General features: G+C 44.8%; 1 protein-coding gene across 1 annotated transcript; it reads left to right on the forward strand.

The window, feature by feature from the left end:
• The first annotated feature begins 1,575 nt into the window (after positions 1-1,575).
• Positions 1,576-12,924, forward strand: LOC103532748 (cytochrome P450 3A9). Its single transcript, XM_008498539.2, has 13 exons — positions 1,576-1,755; positions 4,525-4,618; positions 5,051-5,103; positions 6,231-6,330; positions 6,939-7,052; positions 7,321-7,409; positions 8,038-8,186; positions 9,167-9,294; positions 9,920-10,004; positions 10,364-10,524; positions 10,956-11,182; positions 11,969-12,131; positions 12,306-12,924. The coding sequence occupies exons 1-13, from the start codon at positions 1,685-1,687 to the stop codon at positions 12,402-12,404; spliced, it is 1,533 nt and encodes a 510-aa protein (XP_008496761.1). The 5' UTR covers positions 1,576-1,684; the 3' UTR covers positions 12,405-12,924.
• Positions 12,925-13,134: the final 210 nt, after the last annotated feature.

A 13,134-nucleotide genomic window follows, 5' to 3' on the forward strand; every position in this document is an offset into this window, starting at 1 on the left:
CTACTCCAATGCCTGGGGTGCTGGGCGCACCAAAACCTGGGATGGGATGCAGTGCACCTCAAAAAGCAAGGAATAAGACACTTGGATCTGGTGAGGGGGTAACTGGTGGCTCAGTGCAGCTGCATCCAGCCAGGCAGAGATTTCAGCTGGGAAAGGAGAGGGTGAGCTTGGGCTTGAACTGTGTTCACCTCTTTCCCAACAGGGTGAGTCAGGAACATTTAGTGCCCAGTAAATTCAAATTTCAAGGCTATATCAAAATGTGCAAAGAGGAATACAGGATAAACAGTGAGTGCTGTGGCAAGGTCCTGAATGGGAAACATCTCCTTAACCACATGTTTTTTCACTATCTCTGAATCAAGCAAGGTAGGACCCGACACAAGCTTGTATTACAATGTCATGAACCTGCCTGTTTGTGTCAAACTAAAGAAGCCTGTGTTTATTACAAAATAATCTGCAACTGGGTTTTATCTGGAGGTCAGAGCAAAAGCCAGGCAAAGGTGAAATGAGATACAAATGCTGCTGAGCTAAGTCAGACAATGATTCTCAGAATGCGTCTCATATCACCATGTGGACTGTGTCCACTTGTCAATCAGTGGCATCAATCACAGCAACATCCTCAGAGACACGAGGTATCTGGTGTGCTAAATATTTATAACACAGTTGTTTGCTTCCTGGGCAGTCAGTAAACACCCTATTCAAAGATCTCAGCTCTGTCAATGGGAAGGGATTGCTCATTCTGGAGTTCTGATTGAAGCCCTAAAGGTGCTGCACTACTTGTATGTGCAAACTAGAGCCTCCTGCTACTCCATTAGGACCAGGAAACACCATCCCAAGTTGTTCAGCTTTCTCCACCATCACAATCTGTGTCCATACCTCTAGGATGCTATTCCTTTCCTTACCCTTCCTTACAAGAGAACAAAATTTTTACTTTCCTTTTGCTTGGGTCTTTTTGCCAGCTGCAGCAGAAGGGCAGGTGCTGGTTTTGCTCAGGAGTTGTTGGTTTGGAAATGGTGGGACTTTAACTGCTTACAGCTGGGGAAGGGCAGACTCCTCTTATAAAATGCCTGACTACCAAGCCAGCAAACCAGGTGGACTTCTAAAGCCTTGAAATGGGGGAAATTGCTTGAAGCTGCTCCTGATCCACCACAGGCAGAAGCAGGGAGTGGTTGCCTTTCCCAATACATACAGAAAGAAATATATTTTAAACAAAATCTTAAGTTCTGCCAAAGTTAATTCAGCTGCTAGGAAAGATCTTGTCATACAGTACAGAAATAACCTTTTCCCTTCTCTTTCCCTTTTGTAAACCAACTCTGACACCTGCTTTGGGATTTACCTTTTCAGTGTAACTTGGTTTTATTTGTTTTGGTGTAGAAGCCCAGGAGCATTACTCACTCAGAAGTCAGTTATTGCTGACTATTATAACAGAGAACTGAGCTGAAATGCCTGGTGACATCAGGATTAAACGATTCAACCCTTAGACAGCCCAGCCAGGCATCTCTCTGGGATTTTCAAATTACCATATTTTGCTACCTTAGCCTTCTACTCCTCCTCCTTCCTGACAGAAGGACAGCCCCCTAAATCATGTGATTGGACACTAATCATAAACACTGCTAAACACTCATATTTCCCACAGATTTGGGACAACCACATCAAGACACAACTCAAAGCCAAGAGAAGAACCAAAATGAACCTTCTTCCCTACTTCTCTACAGAGACCTGGGCCCTTTTGCTTATCTTCCTAGCTCTCCTGGCAGTGTGAGTAACCTCTTCTTTATTGATTCTTCACTCATGCCGCTTCCCTCCTCTTTTCTTCCTTTTCACACAACCAAAAGGGCAAACAGGGAGGTGTGATTTTCTGTCTTCCAGCCTCTAACAAGGCTCAGGGAAGCAGCAGAGGAATCTAAAGACTGGATGGATGGATGCTCTTGCTCCAAGGTTTGGAATCTTCTCCTGCTCTGTTTCTGCTCTTGCTGCTGAGCATCAAAGCAATAATGGAATAATAGTGGTGCCAGGCATTCAGTACCAGCAGGGTGCTGGATTCAGCAAGGATCCTGATGCATGAGGTTGTTTTCCACAGAAGTAGAGCCTAAGGAAGGCTGTGCCTTCCTGGATGAGGTTGCCCTGTGGAGAGGACCAGGCAGGAGATGTCCCCACTGCAGGAGCTGCAAAGGTGGAGAGTGCCAGAGAGGCACCAGAAAAAGAGCATTTCAGGGATGAGTTTTTACCCTTTCTGAGTCCTCCCGTGGTGCCCAGGTAAAGTGCTCCATGCACAGGGGCACCTGGAAGGAGCATTATTTGCAGGAAGGATGATTTGCCACTTGCCTGCAGGACAGCATCCCCTGCCTGTCTCCACAGCCCCCTCTTGCTGGGGGAAGAAATGAAGCCCAAGGCAAGGTCATTGCTCTGCTCCTGGCTTTTCAGCCCAGCTCCATCAGGCAGGAGTGTACCCTGCTGCTACAGAGGGGCCGACCTAGGGAGAAAATGCTTTTGCCCACTTTGCAGATGCTGTTCAGCACTGCAGTGCAGGAGAACTGGCTGCAAACCCCCTTCTGCTGGGACATGCAGCATCTCAGCTGGCAGCCCCTGCCAACAAGGCTGGGCTGACAAACCTTGTAGTATTGACAAGCCCTTAGGCAGAGCCAGCATGTTGCTGGCCATAAACCTTAATGATTTATGTGGTGCACATGAGCACAATCCATTTGTCTGCCCTGGCAATGCTCCAACCACAGCAGTTCACCACTAAGCTCTGAAACTTTTACCCTTTTTTTTTTTTTTTTTTTTTTTTTTCGTTGTTTGGTGGTTTTTTAGGTTTTGTTTGGTTTCTTTTTTTTTTAACTCTTTCCTGTGATTTGGGTTGCTCAAAAGCCTGCTTGGGGCTGACTTAAAAAAAAAAAGAAACAAAACACAAACAAATCTAAACCCCACCTCCATTCAGCTGATATTTTAATAAACCTGTGGCCACCCAAGGGTGCTGCTTACACCCAACTGCTGTGGCCACTTGCTGTGGCAAAAGGGATGAAGCTCAGATCTTTGTGCTCTGATACCTGCATTAAAATTGAAATTTCACTGCCCATTAGCACAGAGATGTTGTTCAGATGCTTCTTGTTCAACTGGAGCAATGCTGCTCCAGTTCACACATGAAGGAATATCAGGCATTTCTGGTTCACTTCCATGGTGAGAAAGTAATTATTATTCTCTGGCTTTACACTGAATGCTCCTTCTCAGCCTGCAGAAAATCATGTCACAATTTAGCAGTAAGAGCATTAGACTGCATTTTCCTGGCTGTATTTCAAATGGATTAAGCCCAGCCTATGTTTCTATAGCATTTCTGGGATTTGTAACCAGCCCAGCCTGGCATTTCTTGGCCCTCCTGTAGCCCTGCCTGCCCATAAACATTACAAATGAGAGTCCAGAATAATTTTACACCTTGTACTGAATTAAACTTTGACAGAAAATATTAAACATTGACAAATTGAACTCTGTTGAACATTTCTCCACCTGCATTTCCCTGGTTTTTGCCTGCTCTGTTTGGACCATAAAACGAGGGCAGATTCTGTGCTTTGGCAGAACCTTTGCTGGAGAGACTGAGCTCATTTGGGGTTCCCCAGATTTTAAAAGTATTATTAGTTGCCAGGAACATCCCTTAAGTTGCAGCTTAGGCTCTGGCTTTCCAGGAGAGCATCCCCAAGATGCTGGCTGGGAGGCTGCTGTTGTTTGACCCAAAGAGGATCCCTGATAACATCCCCACTGCCAAACCTTTGCAGTTTTGCATCCCTTCTGGAATGAACCACTCACTTGGGAAGCTGCAGCCACTAACTAAAAGCAAATATTTTGAGGAGCTCTTTCAACAAAGCCAAAGACAAGCTTCAAAGGGCTGCAGCTCAGGCCCTTGTTGAGAAAGAGACAGCCCTCAAGGTAGAAGTAATAACTTTACAGCTGCCAGAAAGGGTGCTTTGGAGAAAAGAAATCTGCAAAGCTGTCAATAAAATCAAAAGAGAAAACCATAAAGACAAGACCTCCCAATGCACCATTGAGCTAAAACCAGGCTGAAGGAAGGGAGAACAATAAATGAAATTAAAGTGCAGCTTGACAAAAGCCCTGGTTGGGACATCACTTCTGGCAATACTTTGATTTCTTTTCAGTTAAAAAAAAAATAAAATGCAAGGTTGGTTTTCCTTCTTCCAGCTCCCTTTTCTGCCTCTCCTTTGGTTGGCAGGAAGCTTCTCTTTTGACTTCTGCTAAGGCTTTCAGTTCTTGTACCCATCGAAGGACCTGTGCATTTAGGAGGCAGCTGTTTTGACATCAAAACCATCTCTCTGAAGCTCTGTGTGGCAGCAGCAAGCCTGGCCACGTTTATTAAGCAGTTTTTATTGGCCAATTTTCTTTTGGGCCACTTTTTTCCAGTTCCCAGACCAGCCTCCTCAACTACTTCCAGCCAAGGACATGCTGCCAGACTCTCCAGGTTTATGAGAGCTGAGAGCCCATTGCCAAGGTGATGTAGTACTTGTCTTTTCTGTCCCACAGATATGGAATCTGGCCATATGGTGTGTTCAAGAAATTAGATATTCCTGGGCCAAGACCTTTGCCTTTCTTTGGGACATGCCTGGAATATCGCAAAGTAAGTGCCTGAAGCCTTCCTGGCTCCAGAACTCTGCTGCTTTTGCTCATACAGCTGCAGCTAAACAGATACATGGTGATGATAAGTTATCTGCAAATGTCACGCTTGGCTCCAATGCACAGGTTGTGCAAAGGCCAGCATGGGGAAAAGGCTCAGGAACACAGACCCCAGGGCCCTGCATTTACGGCATCTCCAACAAGCACTTGCGGGTGGCTGATTCCCAGATGCCCTTTGCCAGGGTCCTGGCATTAAAAGCTCAGTCCCAAGCATGATCTACATTTATGCTCTCCTTCATCATGGTTTTGGAGATGAGGAGAGGTCAGAAAGCAGCTCTGAACATGGGGTCACAGATATCCCTCCTTACCCACCATCTCCAACATTGATCTCTTAACTGCATCCTCTCTGAGATACTTATAAAATTGCTTTCCACAGGGTTTCTTGGATTTTGATGATGAATGTTTCAGAAAATATGGGAATATCTGGGGGTGAGTATGAAACATTGATCTCTTCCTTAAGGTAAAATCAGCATCCAGAAAAGGGGAGAAAAAAAATTCCTTAGGAGTGTTCATTCTTCTCCACCTTTTCTCCCTGTCAGTCCCAGTGCTGGCAGGAGGTTGGTGCTGGTTTACATCAAAGCCTGGGGACTGCAGGGCTGTGCCACCCTCCTGCTATGTGCAAACTGCTTTGACTTGTACTATGAAAGCTGTTTTAAAGCTGATAACAAAAAGGTCCTCACCCCTTCCTAACAAAATCAGCAGCAAAACTACTATTTATTTAAGAGGCAACCTGGAACCAGGGTGTCAGGTTCCTCTGGTTTAAAAACAGCAGAGGAATGTGAGGGACTCCCAGTGCTGAGAGAAGAAGCAGATCCAAGGGCTGGTGGCTTCCTCATGCCACTGGTCCTCAGCAGCTGTGGTGGGAGCTAGGGCAGCTCTGGCTGCTCTGCTCTGTCCATCTCCTCTGGCTTTTAGCACTGATGTTAGAACTTGAGCTACAAAACTTGCATATTACCTATCCTGTGTCCACTGGTCCCTATAGCAACTTTAAAAAATGAAGGCTGGGAAAGAGATCTTTACATAAGAGGGGGAAGTGCTTAAATCCCCTTAATCTACATCTGTTCTAGGAAAGCATTCAGAGCTGGCAGCTTAAAAAGACAAAAACAAGGATTGAGTTTCATCTCTAAGGATATTTCTGTGCTGTCAGCCCAAGTCTCCAGGCACTCAACTCAAGAGCCTGAAAGGGGTCAAACAAGTTTCCTTCTGATACTGTAATGTGTTTAAGAGCCTGGAAAAATACAGACAGTCAGGGGAGAAAGTGAAGACACTTGCTTCATTTAGTGTCTGCTCCTTTGAGCAACTGAGCCCTGCTCATTTCCCAGAGAACTTGGAAGGTGTTTAGCCCCCTTTATCGTTTATAAAACGAGATGGGAAAAAGCCTGGGAGTCCTTTTCCAATCTCTAATTTCTACTTTTCTGCACTGAGGCATCTGTAGAGCAGCAAGGCTGGTGATGGAGGAGCACTTGCTTAACACATTTTGTTTCATGGGCATCAGCCAAACCTTGCACTTCAGCTAACTGGGGTTGTCACCTGTCTCCTCTTCTCCCTCCCCCCAGGATTTACGATGGCAGGCAACCTGTGCTGGCTGTCATGGACCCCCAGATCATTAAATCTGTGCTGGTTAAAGATTGTTACTCCACCTTTACCAACCGGAGGGTAAGAGCAGAAGCATCACGATGTCCAACAGAGCCCAGAAAACAAAAGTAGAGGAGAGAAACACGTCAGGGGAGGGGACAAACCTGCCAAGGATGCAAGAGGGTTCCCAGAGGGGACAAGTGACAGCACTATGGGGATTACTGTCAATGGCCACTGTATGTCACTGTTCCCCTGCCTTACAGCCTGGAGACAGCATACCCAGGCTGGCAGAGGAAGTTGTTTGCCTGCTTAGCAGACAAATTCTGCACTCACACTTATACACACACATATATGTGTATATTTGGGAGAATTTGAGTCTGTGAGCATGCAGGAATATGGAAGGGTGCAGCAAGCACATGTGCCACACAGTTAAGTGTTGGTTGCACATACAGGTACTCTGGGCTTGTTGGGTTTACTTGGTTTGGAAAGAGCATCTCAGAGCTGGAAAGGAGTTTATTTATGTATGTGCATGTTGAGAGAGGCTGTTTACAAGGCCTCTACATTACTACAGTTGCCAATAGTAATGCCCCTGAAATAACCTGGGCAGGGCTACATGCTACATTCCAAGCCTGGCAAGGAAGCTGCAATCTTTTTTTTTTGGGTTAACACCTTGCCTTTTTTCCCTCCAGCACACGGATCTAGCAGGGGAGCTGAACGATGCTATCTCATTAGCTGAAGATGAAAAGTGGAAAAGGCTTCGGACAGTGCTCTCTCCAACCTTCACCAGTGGGAAGCTAAAGGAGGTAAAACACGGAAGGGCACGGAGAAACTAAATCAGAAATTCAGCAGGCAGTGATTCCAGGCTGAGGTTGTCACGGGGGTCTGATTTCTTTAGGCAGAACCTGGCAGCTAAGCTGACCTGTTTCATTCACGCCTACTTCAAAGCAAAAAAAAATTAGCAGAAAGAGCTTATTTGTAAATATTCATGAAACTCCCTGTTATCTTCATGAGCCTGTCTTGAAGGAGTAAAATGTACTATACAAAAATCCCCATCTCTGGTTTGTGTTACAGATGTTCCCCATAATGAAGCACTATGGGGAAGTTTTGATGAAAAACATTCAAAAGCGAATAGAAAAGGACAACTCCATACCTGTAAAGGAGTAAGTAGGAACCCAAGCCTGTTAGTAAGGGCTGCACTTCATTCCTTACTGGCAACATAGATCACTGGCTGGGCAAACCAGATCTCTGAGATTTGTGGGCTCTGAAATTTGTGTATTTCACACCCAGTGTCAAAACAGAGATGCAGAAAGGACAGCTGGCACACCAGTAGTCACACAATGTCAAAGCTCTCCCCTACAAAAAAAAACTATGAAAAGAAGATCTGGACAATGTGTGCCATTGTGGGTCCCTGTGCTGGGTTGGATAAGACCATTTTCATGGCATGTTTGAAGCAGGGGGTGTTACCACCTTCTCTAAGAAACTAAAATGCTCAAGAGCCTCACGCTGTCCTTGCACTGACCTGCTGATGTAGCTACATGCTGGTTTAAAAACCTCAGAAAAGCTGTCCTGTTTCAAACTCCATGCAGGATTGAAACCAAAGCTCTTTAAAAATCTCTCTCTTTCACTAGAAGTGCTTTTCAGTTACCATATGTAGCCAATTTCCTTTTCAAAACCAGGGCAGGAGGTCTTAGGAGAATTTCTATTTGAATGTCACACAGGCATTAGGAAAAGATACATTTGCTTGGTCCAAATATTTAACTACAGCCCATCTTTTCCCTCTTTTCTCAGGGTCTTTGGAAGTTACAGCATGGATGTTGTCACCAGCACTTCCTTTGGTGTAAACATCGACTCCATGAACAACCCCAAAAGCCCTTTTGTCAGAGAGATGCAGAAGCTGATCAAGTTTGACTTTTTTCACCCACTCTTCATCTTGGCATGTGAGTAATTTTAGTGCTGAAGAGTTCATCCAGGTAGGACTGAAGTGGGACTTTAGCAGGCACAGAAACTCGTGCCTTATATACATGAACCAATCTACTTAGATAATTTGTTTAGATAGCTTTAGACACTTGTATAGGTAATTTCACTAGCTAGGATGGAAGCCCTAATGGCTCTTGTCCCAATGGTTCCTCATTGTTAGCTTCATGCTAAAACTCTGGGGAGGAGTTGGGTAAAAACTTCCTCCACCTTTGGTATCCACAGTGCAAGAAATATCTGAACATCCAAGCCAGGATCCAAATAAAAGTTATTGTAGGGCTGGAAAGCAAGTAACTTGAGGAGAGTGGTGCTATCTGAAATGCATTTTCTGGAAGAGAGAGCTGAGTAGGGACTGTAATAAGATGCAACTTCTTAGCAGTGGTGATGATGGACCTTAAATCATTTACAGCCTGAAATCAAGAGCAGAGACCTTGCTAAAACACAGGGAAAGCTGTGATCTATACATAGAGGAGGTTCTGCTGCTGTAGATTTTATGAATCTATACATAAGTTGAAGATCAAGGCTCCGTGATGAAGGAAATGCTCTGAAGGGGACTTGAAAATGTTTGTGTGAGCACAGCTCACCCTGAAAAAAACAAAAATAAAAAAAAATCAATTTGCAGTATTTCTCTTCTGAGCCACTTTCCTGTTGTGTCTACAATGCTCAGAAGTAACCCTGCCTTAGAAAGCAGTGCACTGTAAAAAGAAAGTGGCATGTACTTTAGTAAACTCTTAAAGCAAACACTACACCCAGCTCAGTTTTACCCATTTGAGAGGGACTTGGGAGAGGGCTGCATCAAGACACAGTATCCCAAGGGAAGGAGAAGGAAGAAAAAGGGCAAAGCCCAGGCTTTCCCTAGGAAATGAAATAAAGAAATAATTTCTCAGTAGCATCCATAGCTATCTTAGGTGAGGTGGAGTTGGTTTTTCAATTTGTTTTGCAGTTGTATTCCCCTTCACTGCTCCTTTTTTGGCCAAGCTCAATTTCAGCATCTTCTCAAGAGATGCTGTAGATTTCTTCATGAGAACCCTCTCCAAAATTAAGCAGGATCGTGAAAAAGAGAATCACAAGGTAAGAGAGTTTGAATTTGCCAGCAATTGTGGCAGAAAATACACTGAAGTGAAATAAAATTATGGTGATGATAAAGTAAATAATTATGGGGATGATAGAAAAAATGTGGCCAAAGTACAATGACTCAACAAAACCTTGAATCCATTTAAGTGTAAAAACTTGATTTTAGTGCTGTCAGGAAAAGACCCACCCAAAAGTCCTGGCAGAGAAGTTAGTGGACATCATTGTGATCTGAAGCTAAATCCAGATAAAGGCTCAGGAAAATTGATTTAAACTTGGGGCCTCAGAACTTGCAGTAAGTGAACAATAAAGGAAACTCCCTGAAGATCAGGCAGGGGATGAGAGCTCAAAAGCAGCAATTCCCCCTTTTAGGGATGCACCTTCCCCTCTCACTTTTCTAAACCTGAAGCTGAGACACTGCTCTCCCACCCGATGGCTCCATGAAAAGGACAGTTAGGTTTTCAGAACAAAATAGAAGCTTTTTTTTTTTTTTTACAACAAGGAAATAATTTGCATTTTGGGGGCACTTTCAGCTTTTTGACTGTGCTAAGGCTCCAAAATTTGCTTATCTGTGCCCTCCCTGAGGGACCTGTCACCAAAGGATGTCTCCTGTTTTACTTCTTAGGGCAGAGTAGATTTTCTGCAGCTGATGATCGAATCCCAGAACTCAACCAGTCACGGGAGCAATGAAGCAAATCACTCACCCAAAGGTAACAACATCCAAACATTCATCATGGGAATAGCACAACATGAGGAGCTGTTTGTCAGAGAAAGGCTCACTGGGTCACCACCATCTCTACTGACCAGCTCCAGGCAGAAAACTGTCTCTTGTTCCTAAGAGGAATCTCCCAGGTCCCTTGACTGGGAGCTGGACTGCTGTGCCAGTCATTCATACTCAGGAAATCACTTGGCTCCTCTGCCACATGACTTTTTACAGACAGATCAAGTAGCTTTAGATGTGTTAGCAGAAAACAAGCACAACAAACCCTCCTCTACCTCGCCTGTTCCTTGGCAAGGCCATCAGCCAGGGTGTGTTTTGCTCATCTCCCCACCTCCTCTCTCCTCACAGCCCTGACTGACTCAGAGATCCTGTCCCAAGCATTCATCTTCATTTTTGCTGGCTACGAGCCCACCAGCAACACCCTTGGCTACGTGGCCTATGAACTGGCCATGCACCCAGATGTGCAGCAAAAGGCACAGGAGGAAATTGACTCTGTTTTACCCAACAAGGTATGGGAATGCTGAGAGACACTGCAGACCTCCTGGCCCTGCTCTCCTCCTCATTCAGCCAAGACAATGAGAAATCTTTCTCTCCTAAACACCCTCCTCCTGGGGTCTTCCAGCAGCTCTAAGAGACACACAGTGAGACAACTCAGCCCCTTAGCAATTTGATCTTGGCAGCTGAAACCTTCCAGGCCACATCCCTGCACAACCCCCTTTGCCCTACTCTTGCACCCATGCACAAGATGCTGTGGGTTTCCAGGTATTTCCATCCCACAGGGATGGAAACTGAAAACCACTATGCAATTTCTACCTTGCATTTTGTTCTTTAACACATCTGAGACACAGCAGGGGCTGAAAGGGTTGGGCATGCCCTGGTTTCAGCAGTAATTTTTGGAAAATCCAACATACCTGGTGACCTTTCTCCTCTTGTCCTACAGGCTCCTCTCACCTATGAAGCAATGATGCAGCTGGAATATCTGGACATGGTACTGAGTGAAACCCTTCGGCTCTATCCCATCGGAGGACGGATTGAGAGAACCTGCAAGAGAGATGTAGAAATCAATGGGGTGACCATTCCCAAAGGAATTATTGTTATGATCCCACCCTACACCCTGCACCACAACCCTGAGTACTGGCCAAACCCAGAAGAGTTCAGACCAGAAAGGTACCAAGAGGGAAGAAATATCATGCTGCTTTTTCCTCATGTACTCATTAAGTATTAATCTCTGATTAGCTTCCTAGTGCTCTTCCTATCTTTTTACAAACAATAGCAAGAAAAAAAAAATGCAGAACATGTAATTTGAAGAAGAAAATAAGTTTTGCACTTAAAGCAAGGTTTCAAACAATATAATCTTAGTGGGAGACTAACACTGGTACCCCACACCACCTCGTTCAGTTTTTAGGCTTGATGCCAGGTAGGTAGTTTTTGAGGGCTGGCAACTTCTGGCCCTCTCTGCACCATCTTTAGTGCTGAATCTGTTTCCTTCACACAAAATATACCAGAGATGATCCTTCCAGAGTTGCCTTCCCTCTTGCTTTTCAAGGAAGTGATAACTTTTCCCTCGTTGGGTATTTGGCACCTTCCTGTCATTCACATCAAGGCTGCAGCTTTTGGCTGCTCCTGACAAAGACTTCCCCTGGTTTCTCTCACTAAACACAACAGATGGGAATTATCAGGCATTTTGGGAAATTGTGTAGCTGTTTACATTGCTCTCAACTTCTGTTAGGCTGAATGGACAGAATGAAACTCAAAATCCTGTCTGCACAAGGGCTCTGACACAGCCCTTGGCCACTGGAGATACGCAGAGACACTTTTGGGAAAAAAACAAACAAGATGCTGTAGGGCACCAGCAAGAGATGTCTGGCTAAGTAACACAGATGTGTAGGGCTTTTTTGTTGTTGTTGTTTTTTAATGTGTTAATTTGTTTTTCACACCCATGTCATTATCCAGGTTCAGTAAGGAAAACAAAGAAGCCATAGATCCATACACATATCTGCCCTTCGGAGCTGGTCCCAGGAACTGCATCGGGATGCGGTTTGCTCTCCTGACTCTGAAAGTTGCCATTGCCATTTTATTGCAACATTTCACCTTCCAGACCTGCAAGGAAACCCCGGTGAGGAGCATGTTACACAAAGAGCCTGCTGGCTGCTTTCTCACTGTGGGTGCTTGGCACTTTTCAGGCACTCCAGATCCAGTGATGCCCAAACCGCACCCACGTTTCTTTTCTTGAAAACCTTTTTATTTCATGTGGTCACCTCTGAGTGTGCTTTTCCTCTTGCTGTTGCAGATCCCTCTCAAGCTGTCTTCAAGGGGACTCTTAATACCAGAGAAACCAATTATTCTGAAGCTGGTTCCCCGGACCAACACAGCACCTGCAGAGGCATAAAACCCCACCTGGGCTGCGACGATTCTCTGGTGTCTGATAAGTGCTGTGCCACCAAAGGGATCACACATCAGGGGATATCTCTCCTGCACACAGACACACAGAAGAGCAGCTCTAATTCTGGAAGCAATTACTACATATTTACTAATAAACATAGCTGTCAGAAATGTATTGTGGATCACTGGGCAGTGACAACGTACAGTCCCCTTAATTCTGATTGTGGAAAACAAGAAATAAATCCAAATGAGAAGCTGATCACCCCCTTCTGAGGGGACCTCTCCATCTGGAGAGAGGGAATTACTGTCGCATCCAATGGAAACAAGGTGTGAAATTCAAATTGCCAAACCTCGCTGGGCAGGGATGGCTGACGTTCTTCTTGGTGTATTGATGCTTGAAATTTCCTGTGTTATAATTGAGCTGACTGGTGTGAGACTATATCCTAGTTACCAAACCTCTCTTGTGCCACGTGTTAATTAAACTAAAGTGTGTACAAATACTGTCATTAAAAATGTTTGAGAGCTGTTCTGTGTTGTGTATAGCAGCTGATCACTTCCTATTTAAAAAACCCCATTCAGCCTCAACCCTTGAAATTATCCATGTACATCGCTTTCCACTTAATTTAATGAATCTGATCCTTCATTTAATGTGATCAAACCCTCCCATTTGTGCCTTATTTTACAAACACTGTAATTCCCACCTCTTAGTTTGATTAAAGGGTTGCCTTCAGTTCAGC

This window comes from Calypte anna, chromosome 14 (assembly GCF_003957555.1).
Source record: "Calypte anna isolate BGI_N300 chromosome 14, bCalAnn1_v1.p, whole genome shotgun sequence".
Lineage (NCBI taxonomy): Eukaryota > Metazoa > Chordata > Aves > Apodiformes > Trochilidae > Calypte > Calypte anna.